Raw genomic sequence first — 25990 nt, forward strand, 5'->3', positions numbered from 1 at the left:
TTTATCCATCTTCTTTCTTAAGCGGAAGAAGATGGATTAAAAAAAAAAAAAGGAAAAAAAGATTTGATGTAGTCATAGTAGTATTGACTAGATACGCTCTTGTACTTGGTATCATTACAGTGGATGTCAGGTGTAGATCCACCCATGGCATTTGTTTACATTGTGACGCCGGTGAGCTATTGTATCCTCCTACAGTGTGTAGTGAAGCATGTTTAGCTATTCCTCGTCCTGCAGTGATAACGATACTTGTAAGAAACTCACTTTATTCGTCACCATGGAGACGAGGATTAGTGATTTAGAAGTAGCTAATGTCTTAAAGCACCTCTTCCTGAGGGTGTTTCAGTGTTATAACTTCACCTTTATCTTTACTTTTTAGGCCAAAATGCATCCATTCTCCCCTTTCTGTCTACACACTGTGTCTGCTTGTAAGTACTCTATGTGTGTGTGCGCTGCCGAACATGCTCCTCTGCTCGTAAAACCAGCAATGTGATGACGACGCGCCGTCATGCCCGTTAAAATAGCTGACATGTTGTCGTCAATTGACAGCAAAACTAGTTGAGACTAAATCAACACTGCCTCCATTTTTTCATGAAAGACACAAGTGTCAATCACCAATCAATTCCGCCCAATTGTCAGAATTTCAAGTGCCTTAGTTTTGATTTGTTTTTGTTAAGGTATTAAAATCCCCAGTTATTGCTGACAACCATTGTTTGGTTTGCACGAGTCAAGCATGTACTCTTGGCCACAACATTAGGCACAATGTAAAAAAAGGGGGGGAAAAAAAGAAGAAAATTGGAATATTTGCATCTTTATATATAAACACTTTCCCTAATAATAATAATTAAATAATAAAAATTAAAACATGTTTTATTTGCAAAAATATTAAATAAAAAATATGTAATGACACTAAAAATCCTTATTCAATACTAGTGGTTATAATAATAATAATTATTATTATTAAATATAATAATAATTACAATAACAATTATTACTTTAGGGATTTTTAATTATATATTTTTGCAATTAGAAGGCGTTTTTATCATTATCTAAAGGGAAAGTAACTATCGATAGATAATAATATGTAGTACCGTTGTACCTTTTATCATGAATTGATTAACGTGGACCCCGACTTAAACAAGTTGAAAAACTTATTTGGGTTAGGGATGTCCGATAATATCGGCCTGCCGATATTATCGGCCGATAAATACGTTAAAATGTAATATCGGAAATGATCGGTATCGTTTTTTTTTATTATCTGTATCGTTTTTTTATTTATTTTTTTATTAAATCAACATAAAAAACACAAGATACACTTACAATTAGTGCACCAACCCAAAAAACCTCCCTCCCCCCATTTCTTTCTGTTATCAATATTCTGGTTCCTACATTATATATCAATATATATCAATACAGTCTGCAAGGGATACAGTCCGTAAGCACACATGATTGTGCGTGCTGCTGCTCCACTAATAGTACTAACCTTTAACAGTTAATTTTACTCATTTTCATTAATTACTAGTTTCTATGTAACTGTTTTTATATTGTTTTACTTTCTTTTTTATTCAAGAAAATGTTTTTAATTTAGTTATCTTATTTTATTATTTTTTTTTAAAAACTACCTTATCTTCACCATACATGGTTGTCCAAATTAGGCATAATAATGTGTTAATTCCACGACTGCATATATCGGTTGATATCGGTATCGGTTGGTATCGGTAATTAAAGAGTTGGACAATATCGGAATATCGGATATCGGCAAAAAGCCATTATCGGACATCCCTAATTTGGGTGTTACCATTTAGTGGTCAATTGTACGGAATATGTACTGTACTGTGCAATCTACTACTAAAAGTTTCAATCAATCAATCAATCAATGGGCAATTGGAAAAAATATTACTATAATTATAATTTTTACTATTATTTATTAATATTAATTAGCCTAGTGTGTGAATGGTTGTCTCTGTTGGCCCGGCAATGAGGATGGAATAATAATAATAAATGATAAATGATAAATGGGTTGTACTTGTATAGCGCTTTTCTACCTTCAAGGTACTCAAAGCGCTTTGACAGTATTTCCACATTTACCCATTCACACACACATTCACACACTGATGGCGGGAGCTGCCATGCAAGGCGCTAACCAGCAGCCATCAGAGGCAAAGGGTGAAGTGTCTTGCCCAAGGACACAACGGACGTGACTAGGAAGGTAGAAGGTGGGAATTGAACCCCAGTAACCAGCAACACTCCGATTGCTGGCACAGCCACTCTACCAACTTCGCCACGCCGTCCCAATAATAATAATAATAATGATGGTGTAAATAAGAAATATTATTCGTAATAATAATAATAATAATATATGTTATTATCATTACATCTTTTTAACTGTACATTTGTATTTATTTGCAAAAATACATAATCATTATTTATAGGGAAAGTAAATGTATTATTTTGTAATTTCAGTCAAATCGTGAGCAAAAATGTTTTAAACATTTTTATGGAAAAATAAATAGAATATACACTACCGTTCAAAAGTTTGGGGTCACCCAAACAATTTTGTGGAATAGCCTTCCTTTTTTAAGAACAACAATAGACTGTCGAGTTTCAGATGAAAGTTCTCTTTTTCTGGCCGTTTTGAGCGTTGAATTGACCCCACAAATGTGATGCTCCAGAAACTCAATCTGCTCAAAGGACAGTCAGTTTTGTAGCTTCTGTAACGAGCTAAACTGTTTTCAGATGTGTGAACATGATTGCACAAGGGTTTTCTAATCATCAATTAGCCTTCTGAGCCAATGAGCAAACACATTGTACCATTAGAACACTGGAGTGATAGTTGCTGGAAATGGGCCTCTATACACCTATGTAGATATTGCACCAAAAACCAGACATTTGCAGCTAGAATAGTCATTTACCACATTAGCAATGTATAGAGTGTATTTCTTTAAAGTTAAGACTAGTTTAAAGTTATCTTCATTGAAAAGTACAGTGCTTTTCCTTCAAAAATAAGGACATTTCAATGTCACCCCAAACTTTTGAACGGTAGTGTATAATTAAAAAGAATGAAAACATATTGACGGTTACATCCTTATCATAAGTATCATGATAAAGAAGTATTTAAATCTGTGTCCTACAAAGAACCACGCTGTATTATATGGAGGAGTTTTTTCTTTTTCTATGTGGTTCCAGGATGAAAACATTGTGAAATCAATAAAAGCAACCGAGTCATACTGTGTTTGTAAAATATATATTGACTATACATGGATCTCATTGAGTAGACCAGTGTTTTTCAACCACTGTGCCGCGGCACACTAGTGTGCCGTGAGATGGTCTGGTGTGCCGTGGGAGATGATCTAATTTCACCTATTTGGGGTATAACTATTTTTTGCAGACCAGTAATTATAGTCTGCAAATGATGTGTTGTTGTTGAGTGTCGGTGCTGTCTAGAGCTCGGCAGAGTAACTGTGTAATACTCTTTCATATCAGTAGGTGGCAGCCGGTAGCTGATTGCTTTGTAGATGTCGGAAACAGCGGGAGGCAGCATGCAGGTAAAAAGGTGTCTAATGCTTAAACCAAAAATAAACAAAAGGTGAGTGCCCCTTAGAAAAGGCATTGAAGCTTAGGGAAGGCTATGCAGAACGAAACTAAAACTGAACTGGCTACAAAGTAAACAAAAACAGAATGCTGGACGACAGCAAAGACTTACTGTGGAACAAAGACGGCGTCCACAATGTACATCCGAACATGACATGACAGTCAAGAATGTCCCCACAAAGAAGGATAAAAACAACTGAAATATTGTTGATTGCTAAAACAAAGTAGATGCAGGAAATATCGCTTAAAAGAAGACATGAAACTGCTACAGGAAAATACCAAAAAAAGAGAAAATATGAGCGCAAGACAAGAACTAAAACACTACACTCAGGAAAACAGCAAAAAACTCAAAATAAGTCAGGGCGTGATGTGACAGGCGGTGACAGTACACTGGTGTTTCCCACACATTCATTTATTTGTGGCGGCCCGCCACGAAAGAATTACATCCGCCACAAAAAAAAAAAAAAAATATATATATATATATATTTTTATTTTTATTTTATATTTTTTGTCCTGTCCAGCTTCTCAGGCAAATCATATAGTTGATGTAGATGCCCATATAGGCTGTTCAGATTTACTTTACAAAAGAGAAGTGTAGGATACTTCTCTTGTTGCCTTATTTGTATTTGACCACTACTGTTTTCTGTTTATTTGTTACTGACTGTGGCAGGACACCTCTGCCTCTGTTTCACTTTATGTTGCTGGTAAATAATATGGTTGTAGTAGTAGGCTAAAGTTAAATTATTTAGTATGCACTAATTAAAGGGGCAGAGCTTTAAGAGACATTTTAGCTTTCATATTTTATAAGATATATTTTTTGTAAGAACCACAATTAATAAATATATTTCAGTGAATAACTTATTGTTCAAATCTGTATATAAATATGTACATAAAGTGTTGTAATTATATTGTAAAATGGATGGATGGACGTTTAAAACAAAACTGTTATTATTAAGTATACATTTTTTGAGCCTTTTTAGAGAAAATCATATCATTGTAGTAAATTATGCAAATTAATCGACGATGTCATGGTGACCACGTCCATAGCCACAGGTATCTTGGCAGTTTATGGGAAACACTGTACACCTATTTTGAGACAAGAGCTATATTGATGCATGCTTGGTTATGCTTTAAAGTCATATCCAACAATTGCGACAACGACTTTTTACTGTCAACTGAGTTTCGTTTTTGTGCCTCTGGATTTTTTCCAACGCAAAAAATGTGCCCTGGCTCAAAAAAGGTTGAAAAACACTGGAGTAGTAGACGATCAAGGTGTACCTAATGTTATGGCCAGTGAGTACATCCTATCCAGTAGGGGGCAGCAAAGCACCGACATGAATTATGTGATCATCTGCCCAGGATCAGGAAAGAGAATCTTACTATAAATTCTAGTCTTACGGTCTATCGAGTCCGCAAAAACCTCTCCATAGATCATCCAGTAGGGCATGTAGAAGATGTTTCTGGCCAGGCGCCATGTTGGCTCCTCATCGGGGTGAAGGATGGCTTGGCGGGCCACCCCGAAGCTCATCAGCACCACCAGCATGATGACCACAAAGTACATCATGTCGATCATCTGAAAGAAAAAAAGCGTTACCAATGGACCGTCCGTGAGTTCATCCTGTGTTTGCTTGCCAAACCGACCATCTTCCCTATCATCATCACGTAAGGCCCCAGGTACTTGTTGACTCCAAAGATGTCCAGCACGCGGATGTACCAGAAGATGATGTCGATGCAGTAGATGACTCTGCCGTAGCCCATGTAGGGCTCGTGCTGCAGCCTCAGCATGAGCCCCATGAGGAAGGTGGCGATGGCCACCATGTCTGTGATGTTCCAGTACTCCTCCATCCACACGCTGATCTTCTGCTTCAGCTTGCCGGGCTCGGACATCAGGATCTGAAGATCGGAGCCAACGACGTTAATGGCGACATCTTCAAGGACGGCGTTGGGCGATGAGGACTTTACCTGTCGGACTTTTTCAGTGCCGAGGGTGAGGATGTAAGCGATGACGGTCCACTCTTGTATGGACGGCCATCGCTCCATCTTGACCAGGATGATGTAGTTGTACAACATCAGGTAGCCCAGGTAGGAGATCTGTCAGAGCAACAACACGCCGTCACAAAAAGCTCCGAGAGGCAACCTTTAGAGCAGTGGTTCTTAACCTGGGTTCGATGGAACCCTAGGGGTTTGGTGAGTCGGGCTCAGGGGGTCGGCGGAGGTCAAGACACACCCGACTCATCGTGTAAATAAAAACTTCTCCCTGTCGGCGTATTACGGATACGGCAACAGCAGAAGTCACACTGATTTGTGTAATTTGTTGTGAGTTTATGCACTGTGTTGGTTTTGTTGTTTGAACAAGGTGATGTTCATGGACGCTTCAATTTGTGCACCAGTAAAAAAACATGGTAACACTTTAGTATGGGGAACATATTCACCATTAAAGGCCTACTGAAAGCCACTACTACCGACCACGCAGTCTGATAGTTTATATATCAATGATGAAATCTTAACATTGCAACGCATGCCAATACGGCCGGGTTAACTTATAAAGTGACATTTAAAATTTCCCGGGAAATATCCGGCTGAAACGTCGCGGTATGATGACGTATGCGCGTGACGTAGTCAGTTAAACGGAAGTTATGGCACCCCGTAGAATCCTATACAAAAAGCTCTGTTTTCATTTCATAATTCCACAGTATTCTGGACATCTTTTGCAATTTGTTTAATGAACAATGAAGGCTGCAAAGAAGAAAGTTGTAGGTGGGATCGGTGTATTAGCAGCGGACTACAGCAACACAACCAGGAGGACTTTGTTGGAGAGCAGACGCGCTAGCCGGCGACCTCACCTTGACTTCCTACGTCTCCGGGCCGCCAAACGCATCGGGTGAAGTCCTTCGTCCTTCCGCCGATCGCTGGAACGCAGGTGAGCACGGGTGTTGATGAGCAGATGAAGGCTGGCTGGAGTAGGTGGAGAGCTAATGTTTTTAGCATAGCTCTGTGCGGTCCGGTTGCTAAGTTGCTAAGTTAGCTTCAATGGCGTCGTTAGCACAGCATTGTTAACCTTCGCCAGCCTGGAAAGCATTAACCGTGTATTTACATGTCCACGGTTTAATAGTATTGTTGATTTTCTATCTATCCTTACAGTCAGGGGTTTATTTATTTTTTCTATATGCAGTTAAAGCACGATGCTATCACGCTAGCTCGTAGCTAAAGCGTTTCGCCGATGTATTGTCGTGGAGATAAAAGGCACTGTGAATGTCCATTTCGCGTTCTCGACTCTCATTTTCAAGAGGATATAGTATCCGAGGTGGTTTAAAATACAAATCCGTGATCCACAATAGAAAAAGGAGAGAGTGTGGAATCCAATGAGCCAGCTTGTACCTAAGTTACGGTCAGAGCGAAAAAAAATATGTATTTCACTGCATTCTAGTCCGTCACTCTAACGTTCCTCATCCACGAATCTTTCATCCTCGCTCAAATTAATGGGGTAATGGTCCGAATAGCTCTAGGAATAGGAAAATATGAGGGAGTGAACAACTGACAACGTCACGCTACTTCCGGTAGGGGCAAGGTTTTTTTTTATCAGAGACCAAAAGTTGCGAACTTTATCGACGTTGTTCTATACTAAATCCTTTCAGCAAAAATATGGCAATATCGCAAAATGATCAAGTATGACACATAGAATGGATCTGCTATTCCCGTTTAAATAAAAAAATTTCATTTCAGTAGGCCTTTAATTAGTTGCTTATTAACATGCAAATTAGTAACATATTGGCTCTTAACTAGTCATTATTAAGTACTTATTAATGCCTTATTATAACCCTAACTCTCTAACCCTGGCCCTAACCCTAACCCAGGGGTGTCCAAAGTGCGGCCCGGGGGTCATTTGCGGCCCGCAGCTAATTGTTTACCGGCCCGCCACACATTCTGGAAATACTATTGTAAAAATAAAAAAGAACATTAAAAAAAAGTGGAATGAGGTGAAATCTAACGAGAAAAAGTTGCGATGTTGACACAAAAGCTGCCGTGCAGGCTGTTTTTTTTTCTTTTGTCTTTCTTCATTTTCCTTTTTTTGCCATTGCTCAAAAAAACAAAATAATGACAAAAAAAAATCCATGTTATAATGAATTATTTTCAGGGCTCCAATTACTTCAAATATTTCACTTTAAAGTATTTTATGTGGTAAATATTGCATATATTGTGTAGTAGCCATATAAAAACATCAACGTTTTCTTTGACAAAAGCGCATAAAACAAACAAAATAATAGTTCCAGCATAAAATGGACAGATATATCTGAAGTTGATCTCGTAATTTAAGTGTTGAAAGTAAAAGAAAAACCTAATAAAAATGTATCACTTTATGAGTGGGGCACCTTTTGGATCCCAAATATATTTAGTGATTTTTTATTTATCTTTTCACTGTGATTACTCAAAAATATGAAAGAATTAAAATCAATGGTGTCCTGCATTATTGATCTTTTAGGGCTCTAATTACTAAATACTGCATATTTCAGTTTTACTATTAAAAAAAACTAAGTTGTTTTTGAGAGAAAAGCCATAAAACATTTTTTAAAATTTGTATTACTTTATATCAACTTGAAGTTGATATAGAGATTTACTGTAAGCGTTAAATAATTAAAAAATAATAATAATCTGACTTATTTTTAACATTTTAATGACTGAGACCCCGGAACCCCTAAAGGTAAAATAAATAAAAAATGCATTTATTTTGTTATGGTTTGAAAATGAAAAATATCAAAATGGCCCCCACATGCTTTAATTTTTCAGTGTGCGGCCCTCAGTGGAAAAAGTTTGGACACCCCTGCCCTAACCAAATAACTCTAAATTAAGTCTTTATTACTTAGAATATGTTCCCCTAGTGTCCAAATAACTCTAAATTAAGTCTTTGTTACTTAGAATATGTTCCCCTAGTGTCCAAATAACTCTAAATTAAGTCTTTGTTACTTAGAATATGTTCCCCTAGTGTCCAAATAACTCTAAATTAAGTCTTTGTTACTTAGAATATGTTCCCCTAGTGTCCAAATAACTCTAAATTAAGTCTTTGTTACTTAGAATATGTTCCCCTAGTGTCCAAATAACTCTAAATTAAGTCTTTATTACTTAGAATATGTTCCCTTAGTGTCCAAATAACTCTAAATTAAGTCTTTGTTACTTAGAATATGTTCCCCTAGTGTCCAAATAACTCTAAATTAAGTCTTTGTTACTTAGAATATGTTCCCCTAGTGTCCAAATAACTCTAAATTAAGTCTTTGTTACTTAGAATATGTTCCCCTAGTGTCCAAATAACTCTAAATTAAGTCTTTGTTACTTAGAATATGTTCCCCTAGTGTCCAAATAACTCTAAATTAAGTATTTGTTACTTAGAATATGTTCCCCTAGTGTCCAAATAACTCTAAATTAAGTCTTTGTTACTTAGAATATGTTCCTCTAGTGTCCAAATAACTCTAAATTAAGTCTTTATTACTTAGAATATGTTCCCCTAGTGTCCAAATAACTCTAAATTAAGTCTTTGTTACTTAGAATATGTTCCCCTAGTGTCCAAATAACTCTAAATTAAGTCTTTGTTACTTAGAATATGTTCCCCTAGTGTCCAAATAACTCTAAATTAAGTCTTTGTTACTAAGAATATGTTCCCCTAGTGTCCAAATAACTCTAAATTAAGTCTTTATTACTTAGAATATGTTCCCCTAGTGTCCAAATAACTCTAAATTAAGTCTTTATTACTTAGAATATGTTCCCCTAGTCCAAATAACTCTAAATTAAGTCTTTATTACTTAGAATATGTTCCCCTAGTGTCCAAATAACTCTAAATTAAGTCTTTATTACTTAGAATATGTTCCCCCATTGTCCAAATAACTCTAAATTAAGTCTTTGTTACTTAGAATATGTTCCCCTAGTGTCCAAATAACTCTAAATTAAGTATTTGTTACTTAGAATATGTTCCCCTAGTGTCCAAATAACTCTAAATTAAGTCTTTGTTACTTAGAATATGTTCCTCTAGTGTCCAAATAACTCTAAATTAAGTCTTTATTACTTAGAATATGTTCCCCTAGTGTCCAAATAACTCTAAATTAAGTCTTTGTTACTTAGAATATGTTCCCCTAGTGTCCAAATAACTCTAAATTAAGTCTTTGTTACTTAGAATATGTTCCCCTAGTGTCCAAATAACTCTAAATTAAGTCTTTGTTACTTAGAATATGTTCCCCTAGTGTCCAAATAACTCTAAATTAAGTCTTTGTTACTTAGAATATGTTCCCCTAGTGTCCAAATAACTCTAAATTAAGTATTTGTTACTTAGAATATGTTCCCCTAGTGTCCAAATAACTCTAAATTAAGTCTTTGTTACTTAGAATATGTTCCCCTAGTGTCCAAATAACTCTAAATTAAGTCTTTATTACTTAGAATATGTTCCCCTAGTGTCCAAATAACTCTAAATTAAGTATTTGTTACTTAGAATATGTTCCCCTAGTGTCCAAATAACTCTAAATTAAGTCTTTGTTACTTAGAATATGTTCCCCTAGTGTCCAAATAACTCTAAATTAAGTCTTTGTTACTTAGAATATGTTCCCCTAGTGTCCAAATAACTCTAAATTAAGTCTTTGTTACTTAGAATATGTTCCCCTAGTGTCCAAATAACTCTAAATTAAGTATTTGTTACTTAGAATATGTTACCCTAGTGTCCAAATAACTCTAAATTAAGTCTTTGTTACTTAGAATATGTTCCCCTAGTGTCCAAATAACTCTAAATTAAGTCTTTGTTACTTAGAATAAGTTCCCCTAGTGTCCAAATAACTCTAAATTAAGTCTTTGTTACTTAGAATATGTTCCCCTAGTGTCCAAATAACTCTAAATTAAGTCTTTGTTCCTTAGAATATGTTCCCCTAGTGTCCAAATAACTCTAAATTAAGTCTTTGTTACTTAGAATATGTTCCCCATACTAAAGTGTTACCAAAAACATATAACTTTGTCTTGAATTTGAAAAAAACAACATTTTATTTTTCACTAAAGAAGGGTTGGGTGAATGCGCAAATGAAAGTGGTGGGGTTCGGTACCTCCAACAAGGTTAAGAACCACTGCTTTAGTGCAAATGAGAACTTACAGTGTTGAACCAGAACTTGGTGAAGGGGGCGTCATAAAACTCAAAGAACCTCTTGCCGATGGGGATTTTGCGGACATTGGCGCTGCCTTCCTCTTCGTCGCCTTTGCGGGAAGTTGCATCGTTTGGGTCCTGGAACCGAACAATGAATCTCAGAATTGACCATTTGAACTGTTTTCCACTTTGAGTAGCGTATTTTTCGGACTATAAAACGCACTTTAAAATCTTTTAATTTTCTTAAAAAATGCGCCTTATAACCCGGTGCGCCTAATGCACAAAATAATTATGGTTGTGCTTACCGACCTCGAAGCAATTTTATTTGGTACACGGTGTAATGATAAGTGTGACCAGTAGATGGCAGTCACACATAGTGTGGTAAAACTATCACCAAGTTTTGAGCAAATAAAAGACATCAATTTAGGTAAAACATAGAAATATTGTTGTGTACTACATCTTGCAAATAAGATGGCATTTTTGTCAAAGTATAGTTTTGTTTCCAGGTTCTTTTTAATCATGCATGCAGGTAATTTACTGCAATTACAGGTTTCAAAAGTGTGATTGAAAAATGTATGTTTTGGCAGCAGTAATTAATAATATATATTCATGGACGAAGCAACAAAAACCTTGCTGGATTTGTTGTCGTCGTCTTTGTCTTTGCCCTCTTCTTTGCCTGCAGGTGCAATGTAGGACGCATCATCTCCAATGCGGAAATCCAGCAGCAGAATCAGCGGAGGAAAGATGATTCCCAAAATGACCTACAGGTTGAAAAATAAATAAATAATCAGAATCAGAATCAGAATAGTTTTATTGCCATTGTTTGAGAACGGGTTCACAAACTAGGAATTTTTCTTGGTGCAAACGTGCGACATAAAACACATATAACACATATAAAAATAATTTTAAAAAAAGCTCTTCACGGGTGTAAGAGCACCCGGAAACACAATTTATGTACAAAAACAAACAAAACAGAGCGCACGAGAGCACCGAGGCAGCCTTCATCGGCGCCATAAAAGGAGAAGATGAGTACAGTGGAACCTCGATTCACGAACATTGTATGAACTTTTCGATTTACAAACCACATACGCTTTGGTGTACAAACCTTCCAGCCATTTTGTGCCCGGCAGCACATACTTTGTGGGCGGGCTGATCAATAGCTCATTCAGTCAGCTTCGTGTTGCTAGCTACTGTGCTAATTTGTTTGTGTTTTCTTCGTCTTTTTACAGCATTTTTCCAGTTTTGCTAGCTCAATATGAGCCCAAAGAAAGCAATGAACAAGCTACGTTTCTTTTGAAACATCCACAGTGTTGTCCTCCCCCAGAAGATGAACCAACAAGGCGAAGTAGATCATATTTTTTTCATTCCTAAGCGCTGTAGCGACCCGGCTGGTAAAGTTTAGGAGTTTTGTGATTTCAAACTGTGGGTGCACCACAGGGCTAGTGACAGTGTGTGTAGGGATGATACTCGAAACCGGTTTTCCCGGTTGTTCGATAAGAAAAGAACCGAGTCCTCAGACTCGAATCCCTTTTTGAGAACCGGTACCCGTTATCAAGACCACTATAGTAAAGAAAAATAGTTGGTTCTTTATTCGAATCACAGGGAACGAATCCCGTCCCGACCAGAAATGCCCCGTGAGACATCACAAGAAATGGCGTCATGTAGCTCAGTCATTAAGCGCAGATAGCGAAAGCAGGAAAACAATGCACCTGAAAAAGCGCTCCAAAGTGTAATAAAGTTCAAAACAAAAGGTATAATCCAATGAATAACTTTACTGAGAGATTTGAGCAGGGTACAAACACATGACCAACACTTTTACCACCAACCGGAAACATAGCAACCAGGCTAGCAACGCACCTCCTTTACTAGCAGCTGTCGCAACGTTCTTAAAGCAACCGCAGCACATACATATATATATACAACACAACTCCCTTTTTTAACTTTTGTTTTTCTTTCCTTGTAAACAAAACAAAATCACACTGTATATGTGTTGTCTGTCTAATTATAAATAATGCAGACGAGGCGTGTTGGCTGAGTTCTTGACGTTTACTTTCACAGCGTGCTCATAACCTCATTCTTAGCTGCCGGGTGACGACATGCAACACTTTTCGGGGCTACCACGCATGCTCGTCACTCCCGTTGCATGCTGGGTAGTGTAGTTGTTATATTCTCTAGCTCATAACATAACATCACATCTACCTAGCTATCTACCCTATAAAGAAATAACGTTAACTCAATAAAGTGTATTTCTTTTTTTAGCTTTAACTTTTCATTTTTTTAGCATTGTAACCACATTTGCAAACAACTTTTCTCTTCATAGAATTTTCTTTCAATAAAGAAATAAAGTGCAAAAATGTCAAAGCATCATAACAAACAGTTATGTCAAATAGCAGCAGAATTGCACTTTTTGGAGAGCTGTATTATTTCCAGTTTTGTGCCCAAGGGACTGATTTTATTTAACACTATATTATTATTTATACACCTATAGTGATCACAGAGACAGTGTGTTACTGTATATATTTGTTTTTCTGAAAAAATCCCACTAAATATACTTTGGGTAACAACAGTCAATATTTATTTATTTTATTTAATTTTTTTAGGGGGGTAACAGTCAATATCTATTTATTTATTAGATTTAATTTTTTTCTTATATGATAAAAGTGAGATTTTGTTCAACCAAATATTGTGTGTTCTTTTCCATATACAACAACCTATCTGGACTCGATAAGAGAATCGATAAGGAATCGGTTCGATAAGAGGATTCGATAATAGGCTCGAACTCGATAATTTCTTATCAAACATAAGTGTGTGTGCGTGTCTGCAGGGTGGCTGGATATAGGGATGACAATTTTAGCTTGTTGTTGTTTTTTTGGTTATGCTATTAAATAAAAAAAAGTTGATTGTTACGATTGTGTAATTGCACAACCTCCGGTAGCTTTAAACATGTTGCTTTACGAAAATATTAGTGTTCAGTTATACTTTAAACAGTGTTTCTTATTGTAGATGTTATCATTTTTCAAATTCATCAGTTAATAGCGTTTTGTTTATTTTATTTTTTAAGTGACGACTTAGTTTATATTTTTATTTCGAGAGCTTTTAATATGTTGGATCAGGGGTGTCCAAACTTATTGTAAAATATTATCAGTGTCAAAATTGCATCGTTTTCACATTGCATGACATCTTTTTGCTCTTTTTTTCTTACATTTTTACGGGTTTTTTCCCAGCAATATAGTGTGGGTCTTTTTCTGTAGGAAAATAATAATGGTAACGATAATTACAATAGTCTGTGATGAGGTGGCGACTTGTCCAGAGTGTACCCCGCCTTTTGCCCGAATGCAGCTGAGATAGGCTCCAGCACCCCCCGCGATCCCAAAAGGGACAAGCGGTAGAAAATGGATGGATCGATGATTGTCATGTTTTGTTTGATATACAGAACTATAAAGTGCTTTATATTATGTTCAAAGAGTATGGAGAAATTAACTTCAATATCAACCCCGTTCAACCGAGGAAGTCCGTAAATCTGCGCAGCGAGACTGACACGTGTACCTTGAGGCCTGGGTTCTTGCCGATCCGTAAGCAGCCCATCCACATGTCGGTGAGCAACATCTGGCTGCACGTGTGGGCGATGAAGTCTCGCTGCTTGGCGGCCACGGCCAGCTTCAGACAGGTGGAGTTGCTCCAGTTGACCAGCTCGTAGGTCAGCAGCTTCATGGCCACCTGCTCGTCGTGCTTGTACGACTGGTCCAGCAGCTCGTAGGCCAGCTGGCCGAACTCCCTGTCAAGTCGGAAAAAAGAGCAAACAGATAATAAGCAGACGGGCAGCGTCGCACCGGTGTACGTGAGTGACGGGAGGAAAAGCCCTGGTTTGTAGGCAAATATGCATATTTACACCCCCAATATAAGCCAACCTGACTTTTGCCTGGGTAAAATCTCCTTTTTATTGGAGTTTTGGGTATTGCCCAACACCGACATTGATCTCACATGTTTATATTTGTAGCTGCTGACGGAAGCGACATGTATATTTCATATATCATTTCATAGTTGGTGAGAATAAATAAACACAATGCATAAATATAAGTTCATATTGTACTCATAATGTGATTAATAAGCTAGGCTGACCATACGTCATCTTTTCCCCGGACATGTCCTCTTTTGCGGGGGTGTCCGGGCGGGGTTTCTTAAATCAATCAATCAATGCCTCAAATGTCCGGCATTTTGAGTTAGGGTTGCGTGTATTTTCAATGTACGTCCAGGGTTAAGTTAAGAAGGGGTTAAAAAAAAAAAAACTGTGAAGGTGCGCACGCAGAAACATTGGTGAGGGAGGGGCAGAGACACAGAGCCAGAGAGCTAGTGAGTGGAGACAGACATGAAAACAAGAAATGCCGAAAAGTAAATGCAACTTCACGGATGATTTGCGGAAAAAGTATTTGTGTTTTGGTCCTGGCCGTGACACATGGGAAGCAGAATGTACTGTGTGCAAAGCAGGAACGTATGTATCTGTGGCAAATAAAGATCTACAAGCCCATATCGACACCACAAAGCACAAAACAGCTGTGCAGGGCAAGAGCTCGTCTGCTGTTTTTTGTCTAAATGTAATTAAATTGTTTTGAGGCATTATTTATGTTTACAATATATACAAGAGGTTATTTTGAATATTTCTACCTCTGCACTTTTTTGCCAAAACTGTGAATGTTACAGAATATAAGTGTGACTTATTTTGTTATACTGTCAAGCAGTGTTGGCGTTAACGCACTTCTTGTGTCTTTTTAACGCATTGAAATCAGAAAGGACGCAGATTTTTTTTATTTTACCATTTGCGGCCCACAGCTAATGTTTTAAAGGCCCACGGCACATTCTAAAAATACTATTGAAATAAACAAAAACATAACAAAAGTGAAATAAAAAAGCTTAAAGGTGAAATGTCTTTTAGAAACAGTTGCAATGTTGACTAATAAAACAAAGCTGTTTTTTTTTTTCTTTCAAACTGTCATTGCTCAAAACATAATATTGAATCAAAATCAATGTTATTATGAATTATTGACCTATCAAAGGTTCCCATTACTTCACATCAAATATTCCACTAAGAAAAATATTTTTGGTGGAAGATTTTGCATATTTTGTGTGTTTTCCATAAAAAACATAGTTTTGTTTGACAAAAAAGGGCGGAAAACAAACAAACAAAAAACACAACATAAAAAAACTAAAACATTTTGAAATGAGGAATAGATGTGAAGTTGATGTAGACTCCAGAGATTTAAATATAAAATGTATGTATGCCCTGGCACACCATTATCATCATTTCATGACCCAAGCAAAACACTTTTATACTGAAATAAATACACCTACAACTTATTCAATAAAAACATAGAAAAAACTAGCAGCAGCGGTAAAGTTTAGATCCATGAAGGAAAGAAGAAAGTGAATGAATATTTATAACTGAATACATTTACATATGTATACACATTTGTTTTCTTTTGTATTATTTTTTTTAATGAATTAAGTAACGTTTATGACAACCTTTTTCCAAAACACAATATAGAATGTGAGATATAACAGGATAATGCATACATTTGTCATTTATGTTCAAAACGCTTACAAAAAAGTGGGACCCCAAAAATTTACTGTGGCACCCCATTTTTATGACTTGATGGGGTCCCTGGGACCCCATTTTGAGAATTCCTAGCGCCAACACTGCTGTCAACAGAGGAGAAAAAATGCTTTATTTAAATAAATATATTACTTATGAAGCAAGTTCGAGTATCATTGGCAAATGTTCACCTAGTCCCGGCCTGGGCGTGCTGCCCGCCTTGGCACGCATATATGTGTCCTCTTTTTGGGGTTTCAGAATATGGTCAGCCTAAATAAGGTATTTCATTGGGTTAATTTATGCAAGTTTATGTTAACTTTATTTTTGTTACAAACCCATGTAAATTGAGAGGGGAATATATTTTTTGTTCTGGTTTGGTCATGTTGTGACGGAATTAAGGAAGCAGCATGGAACAACAAGCGTTTGATGCATACTTGCCAACCCTCCCGTTTTTAGCGGGAGAATCCCGATATTCAGCGCCTCTCCCGACAACCTCCCGGCAGAGATTTTCTCCCGACAAACTCCCGGTATTCAGCCGGAGCTGCAGGCCACGCCCCCTCCAGCTCAATGCCGACTTGAGACTGAGTGGGGACAGCCTGTTCTCACGTCCGCTTTCCCACAATATAAACAGCTTGCCTGCCCAATGACGTCATAACATCTAGGGCTTTTAGAGAGTAGAGTGCACAACTGCGCACACAACAAGGAGACGAAGCAGAAGAACGAGGAAATTACAGACATGGCGACGCCGTCGACGAGCAAGATGAAGAAATACGCTTGCAAGTTCCAAAACGAATGGAAACAAGAATTTCAGTTCATCCAGGACAGTTCGAAGGGGAAGGTGTATGTTGCCTGTAAATTTGTAGAACAGACTTATCCATTGAACACGGTGGCCGAAATGATATACTCATCATGAACGGAGAAGTTAAACAGGACAATACTGCCATCTAATGGATAGCCCCGGAACACTGAAATTCAAGTATTTCTTTTATGTAAATAAAATAAATAAATATATATATATATATATATATATATAGCTAGAATTCACTGAAAGTCAAGTATTTCATACATATATATATATATATATATATATATATATATATATATATATATATATATATATATATATATATATATATATATATATATATATATATATATATATATATATGAAATATATATGAAATACTTGAGTTGGTGAATTCTAGCTGTAAATAACCACACCCCCTACCCCCTACCCCCCACCTCCCGATATTGGAGGTCTCAAGGTTGGCAAGTATGGTTTGATGTAGATAATGGAGTCTCGGATTACCCCAAAAAAAACCTAACATTAGCATGTAAGCATGCGTCAAGTACCAAAATATACATATGACAGGAGGCGTATACCTAGCCAAAAAAAGCTAGCATGCTAACGTTAGCATGCTAACCTATCCATTATTAACGGTCTGGAATGGACTTAAGCTGTCTTTAAACTGAAGTGGACTTGTTTGTGTAACCGAGGGTTTATATATGTCGCCTATACTGTATAAAACTACAAAATAACAAACACGGTGGCTCCAGTTTTACACGAGAACCACTTTATTTCGTCTGTTTTTAAAACTCCGCTCCACCACAACGTGTCACCACTTCCGCTCTCAGCGCCTTCAAAATAAGAGCTCAAGGCATATACTGTATAACAGCGTATAACAGGAACTTAACGTCACAAAGAGGCAAGTCCATAAAACTAGGTTACATACCTCCCCTCCTACAAAAAGAAACGTCCTCGTTTCAACACAATAACAGGATAAAGTGCAAAAACAACACAGGCGGAGTTAAAACAAAAAAATGTATTAACCTGTCCCCCCAATTATACAGAGCCTACTCACACAACAACGTGTCACCACTTCCGCTCTTAGCGCCTTCAAAATAAGAGCTCAAGGCATATACTGTATAACAGCGTATGGGTGAGGGCCGACATCCGGGCAACTGAGCTACATACGGGTTCTTCGAGCCATAGCAACGAGACTGGCGTTGAAAACAAACCGTTGCCATTACTCTTTAACCTGTCGAGCTACGCTGGTTAAACCCGTCATTCTGCCTCCAAAATGCCGAAAAACTGTGTTGTTTTTGGTTGTGCTAACCACAACTGGAAACAGGGAAAACAAATGTTGTATTTTGTTCTGCCAAAGCGTGATAAAAGCCCACAGAGACGAGACAAATGGCTCGCAGCTTTACACTGGGAAAACAAGGACGGTTCTCACTGGAGTCCCCCAAAGTCCCGGGTCGTGTGTTCGGATCACTTCGTTTCTGGTAAATATAAGGAACAAAAATCCACCTTCTTAACCACAACTTGGCTATACGTCCATGCTAATGTTGTACTTGTTGAATTTGTACCTTATAACGTTCGACAGCTGAAGTTGTTGTTGTACAAAAATAACATGCGGTTTATACTATATAGTCTAAAGCCTAGCTAGTTATTTTCGAAAACCGGACAACGAGAGGATACCAAAGGCAGCGTTAAGATGGACACCACCGGGAAAACGTAAGCCAGGGCGGCCAAAGAACACCTGGCGAAGAACAGTTGTACTTAAACAATACATGTAGCCCTCAAATTTCTCAATATTTTATACACTAACACTTGATCTTGTTGTTGATAAGTTCCGCGTCTCTTTCTTAGTAGCGCGCAGGCTAAGCTAACTAGCAAGCTAAGCTAAGCCTGAGAAGCTTTAAAGTTCACTGAGACGAGTCTGACGCAAATAATACATTTTCGTTTTTTCACACGATATGCGAATAAGTAAAAATGCGTAAATGAAGGATTTAACGCCGACTTCCAAGCCTCAACGCTCGTTAAATGCTTTTTCTGTCAATGCTGTGTTCGCTGTGAGCTGGTTTGTTTTCAACGAATTCCCGGTTGCTAGGGGATTGGTAGGCGGAAGTGACGTAGGTCCGCCCTCACCCATACAGAGCCTACTCACACAACAACGTGTCACCACTTCCGCTCTTAGCGCCTTCAAAATAAGAGCTCAAGGCATATACTGTATAACAGCGTACAACAGGAACTTAAGTTAAAGTTAAGTTAAAGTACCAATGATTGTCACACACACACTAGAAATGTGTCCTCTGCATTTGACCCATCCCCTTGACATCACAAAGAGGCAAGTCCATAAAAATAGGTTACATACCTCCCCTCCTACAAAAAGAAACGTCCTCGTTTCAACACGATAACAGGATAAAGTGCAAAAACAACAAAGGCGGAGTTAAAACACAGGAGTTAATACAAAAAACGTGTTAACCTGCCCCCCCCATATATACTGGGGCGGCATAGCTCGGTTGGTAGGGCGGCCGTGCCAGCAACTTGAGGGATCCAGGTTCGATCCCCGCTTCCGCCATCCGATTCACTGCCGTTGTGTCCTTGGGCAAGACACTTCACCCACCTGCTCCCAGTGCCACCCACACTGCTTTAAATGTAACTTAGATATTGGCTTTCACTACGTAAAAGCGCTTTGAGTCACTAGGGAAAAGCGCTATATAAATATAATTCACTTCACTTCACTGAGCCTACTCACGCAACAACGTGTCACCACTTCCGCTCTCAGCGCCTTCAAAATAAGAGCTCAAGGCATATACTGTATAACAGGAACTTAACGTCGCAAAGAGGCAAGTCCCTAAAAATAGGTTACATTTGTTTTGTACTAACTTGGAGTTGTTCTCCAGGTCTTGGGAGATGTCGTCCACCAGCTCGCTCTCGGAGCACTCGTGGGCCATGGCTTTGAACAACTTGCAGGCCACCAGGGCCTTGGCCATGGCCTCCTCGCCACGCTGCCAGAGGAAGAGCGACATCTTCTGGCGCTTCATCAGCACGGCCCACAGCATCAGCTCGTGGAAGGGGTACTTGAAGCGACACACCTCCGGGTCGTCCACGTCGATCTCCACCTCTTCCTCCTTCTTCTTCTTGGCCTTCTTCTTGCCTTTGGTCCGAGGTTCGTCGTCCTGACAAAACACCAATGATACTCTCACGGCTCTTTATTTTGGATTCCATGACGAGTGTTTCACCGCCAGGTTGCCTCACCTCCATGCCGAGCAGCTTCAGAGCTTTGGGCTGAGAATAAACACGGCCATTACTGTCAAAGCCACAGATGACATTTTGAATTCATCACGTACCCTTTTAAGTCCGTACAAGTTATTGTAGAGGTTGCGGAAAGCCTTCCTGGTGTAATTGCTCCTGTAAGCCCCGCCCATCAGGTACTCCAGCACCAGGCCGATGTCAATCAGGGTGATCTGGTAGTCTGGGGGGAGGTTGCCCTGGGAAAATAGACATTTTGAAAAAACTGATATTTGAACAAAAAGACACAAAAATCTCAATATTAACTACAAACTTTCAGTCATTCTAACTATTTGACGTAAAAGAAATGAAAAAAAAATATGTAGAAATACATCCCCCCCTTAAAATAGTAAAAAAAATATATATATGTATATATATATATATATATATATATATATATATATATATATATATATATATATATATATATATATATATATATATATATATATATATATATACACTACCGTTCAAAAGTTTGGGGTCACATTGAAATGTCCTTATTTTTGAAGGAAAAGCACTTTACTTTTCAATGAAGATAACTTTAAACTAGTCTTAACTTTAAAGAAATACACTCTATACATTGCTAATGTGGTAAATGACTATTCTAGCTGCAAATGTCTGGTTTTTGGTGCAATATCTACATAGGTGTATAGAGGCCCATTTCCAGCAACTATCACTCCAGTGTTCTAATGGTACAATGTGTTTGCTCATTGGCTCAGAAGGCTATTTGATGACTAGAAAACCCTTGTGCAATCATGTTCACACATCTGAAAACAGTTTAGCTCATTACAGAAGCTACAAAACTGACCTTCCTTTGAGCAGATTGAGTTTCTGGAGCATCACATTTGTGGGGTCAATTAAACGCTCAAAATGGCCAGAAAAAGAGAACTTTCATCTGAAACTCGACAGTCTATTCTTCTTCTTAGAAATGAAGGCTATTCCACTAAATTGTTTGGGTGACCCCAAACTTTTGAACGGTAGTGTATGTTAGGTCAAAAAAAAACACCGAGGCTATTTCATCCCTACAAGCCTGTTTCGCAGGTTTCTTTGCGCTTCAATCACTTGAACAGGCTTGTAGGGATGAAATAGCCTCTGTGTTTTTGCCAGACCTAATGTACATTCCACTCTACCCCGGTATTGAGCACTGTATGACGGATAAACCACAAAAACCTCGACTATATACAGTATATATATATACATATATATATATATATACATATATATCCATTTTCTACCGCTTGTCCCTTTTGGGGTCGCGGGGGGTGCTGGAGCCTATCTCAGCTGCATTCGGGCGGTAGGCGGGGTACACCCTAGACAAGTCGCCACCATATATATATATATATATACATATATATATATATATATATATATATATATACATATATACATATATATATATATATATATATATATATATATATATATATATATATATATATATATATATATATATGTATATATATATATATATATATATATATATATATATATATATATATATATATATATATATATATATATATGTATGATAATGATAATATTAATATTAATTAATACATACAAAAAGTCACTCGAACAGAATACTGCTAGGACGTATTTCTTCTTTTATGGATGCAAACAAACATATTTAGCTTAAATAATTTTAAAACAAATTTTTAAAAAATTTATAAAAATAAATAAGTTTGACCCAATCCAAAAAATATAAATAAAACAAAATAAATAGCTACCTGGCTAAAATACTAACACTTCAGTTTGGCTTTTCCGCTTTCACACGCAATTTTGACCAAAATTGCTTTTTCTAGTATTTTTTTTTTTTTTTGGGGGAGATTGTGCATATATACATATGTTCTGGCCATTCAGAGCATTTTGTGTCTTTTTGTTTGTTTTTACGCTGCAAATACTGCAATCAAACTTGTAGTAAATACATTAGGGAAGGGATTCATATGGCCCCGTTCCTGGGTGGATTTTGCATGAGGGAAACACATTTAAAGAATAAATAAAAAAATAAAGAAATAAAAAAGTACAAAAATAAATACGTTTGACAACATCCAAAAAATACAAATAAAATTAAATGAATAGAGATAATATAATCATTGATACGTACAAATAAACTACTGGGACAGCTTCCTGTAGGTTCAGTTGATCTTTTTTTAATGTACAAGAATATACATTTGACCCCCCTTTAAGTAGTGAAAAAAAAATATATATATATAATAAAAATATATATATATATATATTTTTAAATTAAAAAAATTAATAAAAAAAAAAAAAATAAATTAAAAAAAATAAATATATATATATATATATATATATATATATATATATATATATATATATATATATATATATATATATATATATATATATATATATATATATACATATATATATATATATATATATATATATATATATATATATATATATATATATATATATATATATATATATATATATATATATAATGATAATATTAATATTAATATTAATTAATACATATAAAAAGTCACTCGGACAGAATCCTGCTAGGACTTATTTATTCTTTTGTGGATGCAAACAAACACATTTAGCTCAAATAGTTTTAAAACAAATTTAAAAAAAAAAAGTATAAAAATAAATAAGTTTGACCATATCCAAAAATAAAAATAAAATAAAATAAATAGGGTTAATATAATCATTAATAAGTACAAATAAGCTACTGAGACAGCATCCTGTAGGTTCAGTTGATCTTTTTTTAATGTACAAAAAATAACATTTGACCCTCCTTAAAATAGTTTAAAAAAAGAGGCGGTACAGAACCGAATATGATTCATTAGTATATATACTATACTAGTACCGGTATACCCTACAAACCTGGAATTTGATGAAACATTTGCTAACTTAACCCCCGTAAAATGAAAATAATCAAAAATCCTTAAATAAAATAATCCGAATGTTTGACAAAAAAATGGTAAAAAGTAACGAACAGATCGAGAATAACCTTTTTGACAACAACATACCTTTTTGACATCTCTGACTACAGCATGCAGAGTGTTAGCAGGGCCAAGTTTCTGAAAAAAGGGAGAAGAAGAAAAGTTAGACCTTAGCCAGGTGTAACTTTATTAGTGTTGCGTCTGACCAGTCTTCCTCTCAGGGAATTAAAGTCACTGGTCAATCCCAAATTCTTTCAGATGACATATATGCAGAGTAAGAAGGACCATCAAGACAGAATAGGAATATTATCAAGTTTTACTAGAGCTTTAGCAGACCAGTCCTACAGTCCGTTAATATCCACATCTAGAAGCGGTCTGAACATCAAACGGGAAGACACAACTTATTGAATACGAAAACAGCCCCCACCCTGCCCAGAAAGGAATACAGCCTCATTCTTCTAATACTGATAAGGTAAAAAGGGAGTATGCTATAATCCCACATTCCAACGCCTTCAAAGTAAAGCACAGAGTTTACTTGCGGACACAAGATACAAGAACAAAGTGTACACATGGGAAAATATTAGCTGCTTTAAACATGACTATGAATAAAGAAAGAACTCTTAAAAATATATGCATTCTCCACATTAGGTAGACCTGAACCACCTAAGTCTAAGTCTAAGAGATGACTATTATAAGTCTAAGAGATGACTATTCTAAGTCTAAGGGATGACTATTCTAAGTCTAAGAGATGACTATTATAAGTCTAAGAGATGACTATTATAAGTCTAAGAGATGACTATTCTAAGTCTAAGGGATGACTATTATAAGTCTAAGAGATGACTATTCTAAGTCTAAGAGATGACTATTCTAAGTCTAAGAGATGACTATTATAAGTCTAAGAGATGACTATTATAAGTCTAAGGGATGACTATTATAAGTCTAAGAGATGACTATTCTAAGTCTAAGAGATGACTATTATAAGTCTGAGGGATGACTATTCTAAGTCTAAGAGATGACTATTCTAAGTCTAAGAGATGACTATTATAAGTCTAAGAGATGACTATTATAAGTCTAAGAGATGACTATTATAAGTCTAAGAGATGAGATGACTATTATAAGTCTAAGAGATGACTATTATAAGTCTAAGGGATGACTATTATAAGTCTAAGAGATGACTATTCTAAGTCTAAGAGATGACTATTCTAAGTCTAAGAGATGACTATTATAAGTCTGAGGGATGACTATTCTAAGTCTAAGAGATGACTATTCTAAGTCTAAGAGATGACTATTATAAGTCTAAGAGATGACTATTATAAGTCTAAGAGATGACTATTATAAGTCTAAGAGATGAGATGACTATTAGAAGTCTAAGAGATGACTATTATAAGTCTAAGGGATGACTATTATAAGTCTAAGAGATGACTATTATAAATCTAAGAGATGACTATTATAAGTCTAAGAGATGACTATTCTAAGCCTAAGAGATGACTATTATAAGTCTAAGAGATGACTATTCTAAGTCTAAGAGATGACTATTATAAGTCTAAGGGATGACTATTATAAGTCTAAGAGATGACTATTCTAAGTCTAAGAGATGACTATTCTAAGTCTAAGAGATGACTATTCTAAGTCTAAGAGATGACTATTATAAGTCTAAGGGATGACTATTATAAGTCTAAGAGATGACTATTTTAAGTCCAAGAGATGACTATTATAAGTCTAAGAGATGACTATTCTAAGTCTAAGAGATGACTATTATAAGTCTAAGAGATGACTATTCTAAGTCTAAGAGATGACTATTATAAGTCTAAGGGATGACTATTATAAGTCTAAGAGATGACTATTCTAAGTCTAAGAGATGACTATTCTAAGTCTAAGAGATGACTATTCTAAGTCTAAGAGATGACTATTATAAGTCTAAGGGATGACTATTATAAGTCTAAGAGATGACTATTATAAGTCTAAGGGATGACTATTATAAGTCTAAGAGATGACTATTATAAGTCTAAGAGATGACTATTATAGGTCTAAGGGATGACTATTATAAGTCTAAGAGATGACTATTATAAGTCTAAGAGATGACTATTATAAGTCTAAGAGATGACTATTCTAAGTCTAAGAGATGACTATTCTAAGTCTAAGAGATGACTATTATAAGTCTAAGGGATGACTATTATAAGTCTAAGAGATGACTATTCTAAGTCTAAGAGATGACTATTCTAAGTCTAAGGGATGACTATTATAAGTCTAAGAGATGACTATTATAAGTCTAAGAGATGACTATTCTAAGTCTAAGGGATGACTATTATACGTCTAAGGGATGACTATTATAAGTCTAAGAGATGACTATTATAAGTCTAAGAGATGACTATTCTAAGTCTAAGAGATGACTATTATAAGTCTAAGAGATGACTATTATAAGTCTAAGGGATGACTATTATAAGTCTAAGAGATGACTATTATAAGCCTAAGAGATGACTATTCTAAGTCTAAGAGATGACTATTATAAGTCTAAGAGATGACTATTCTAAGTCTAAAAGATGACTATTATAAGTCTAAGAGATGACTATTCTAAGTCTAAGAGATGACTATTATAAGTCTAAGAGATGACTATTATAAGTCTAAGGGATGACTATTATAAGTCTAAGAGATGACTATTATAAGCCTAAGAGATGACTATTCTAAGTCTAAGAGATGACTATTATAAGTCTAAG

At 36.2% G+C, this 25990-nt stretch overlaps 1 protein-coding gene and 1 long non-coding RNA gene across 6 annotated transcripts in view; one reads left to right on the forward strand and one right to left on the reverse strand.

The window, feature by feature from the left end:
* The window catches only part of LOC133658834 (uncharacterized), a 74086-nt gene extending 53764 nt beyond the window's left edge, over positions 1-20322 (forward strand). Inside the window, exon 6 of the long non-coding RNA XR_009827539.1 lies at positions 19974-20322. This is a non-coding gene — a long non-coding RNA (uncharacterized LOC133658834). The remainder of the gene's footprint in view (positions 1-19973) is intronic.
* The window catches only part of LOC133658832 (transient receptor potential cation channel subfamily M member 1-like), a 165384-nt gene that overhangs the window by 14800 nt on the left and 124594 nt on the right, over positions 1-25990 (reverse strand). For 3 of the 5 annotated variants that reach the window (XM_062061275.1, XM_062061277.1, XM_062061273.1), the window contains 10 exons: positions 23364-23414; positions 20421-20561; positions 20329-20358; positions 19957-20249; positions 14243-14471; positions 11326-11457; positions 10706-10834; positions 5551-5679; positions 5230-5481; positions 4969-5161 (listed from right to left, as the gene is read on the reverse strand). In XM_062061275.1, coding sequence (XP_061917259.1) covers positions 4969-5161; positions 5230-5481; positions 5551-5679; positions 10706-10834; positions 11326-11457; positions 14243-14471; positions 19957-20249; positions 20329-20358; positions 20421-20561; positions 23364-23414 — 1579 coding nt within the window. The remainder of the gene's footprint in view (positions 1-4968; positions 5162-5229; positions 5482-5550; positions 5680-10705; positions 10835-11325; positions 11458-14242; positions 14472-19956; positions 20250-20328; positions 20359-20420; positions 20562-23363; positions 23415-25990) is intronic. The other 2 variants (XM_062061278.1, XM_062061274.1) reach the window with 1 other exon arrangement.

This window comes from Entelurus aequoreus, linkage group LG10, assembly GCF_033978785.1.
Source record: "Entelurus aequoreus isolate RoL-2023_Sb linkage group LG10, RoL_Eaeq_v1.1, whole genome shotgun sequence".
Classification (NCBI taxonomy): Eukaryota; Metazoa; Chordata; class Actinopteri; order Syngnathiformes; family Syngnathidae; genus Entelurus; species Entelurus aequoreus.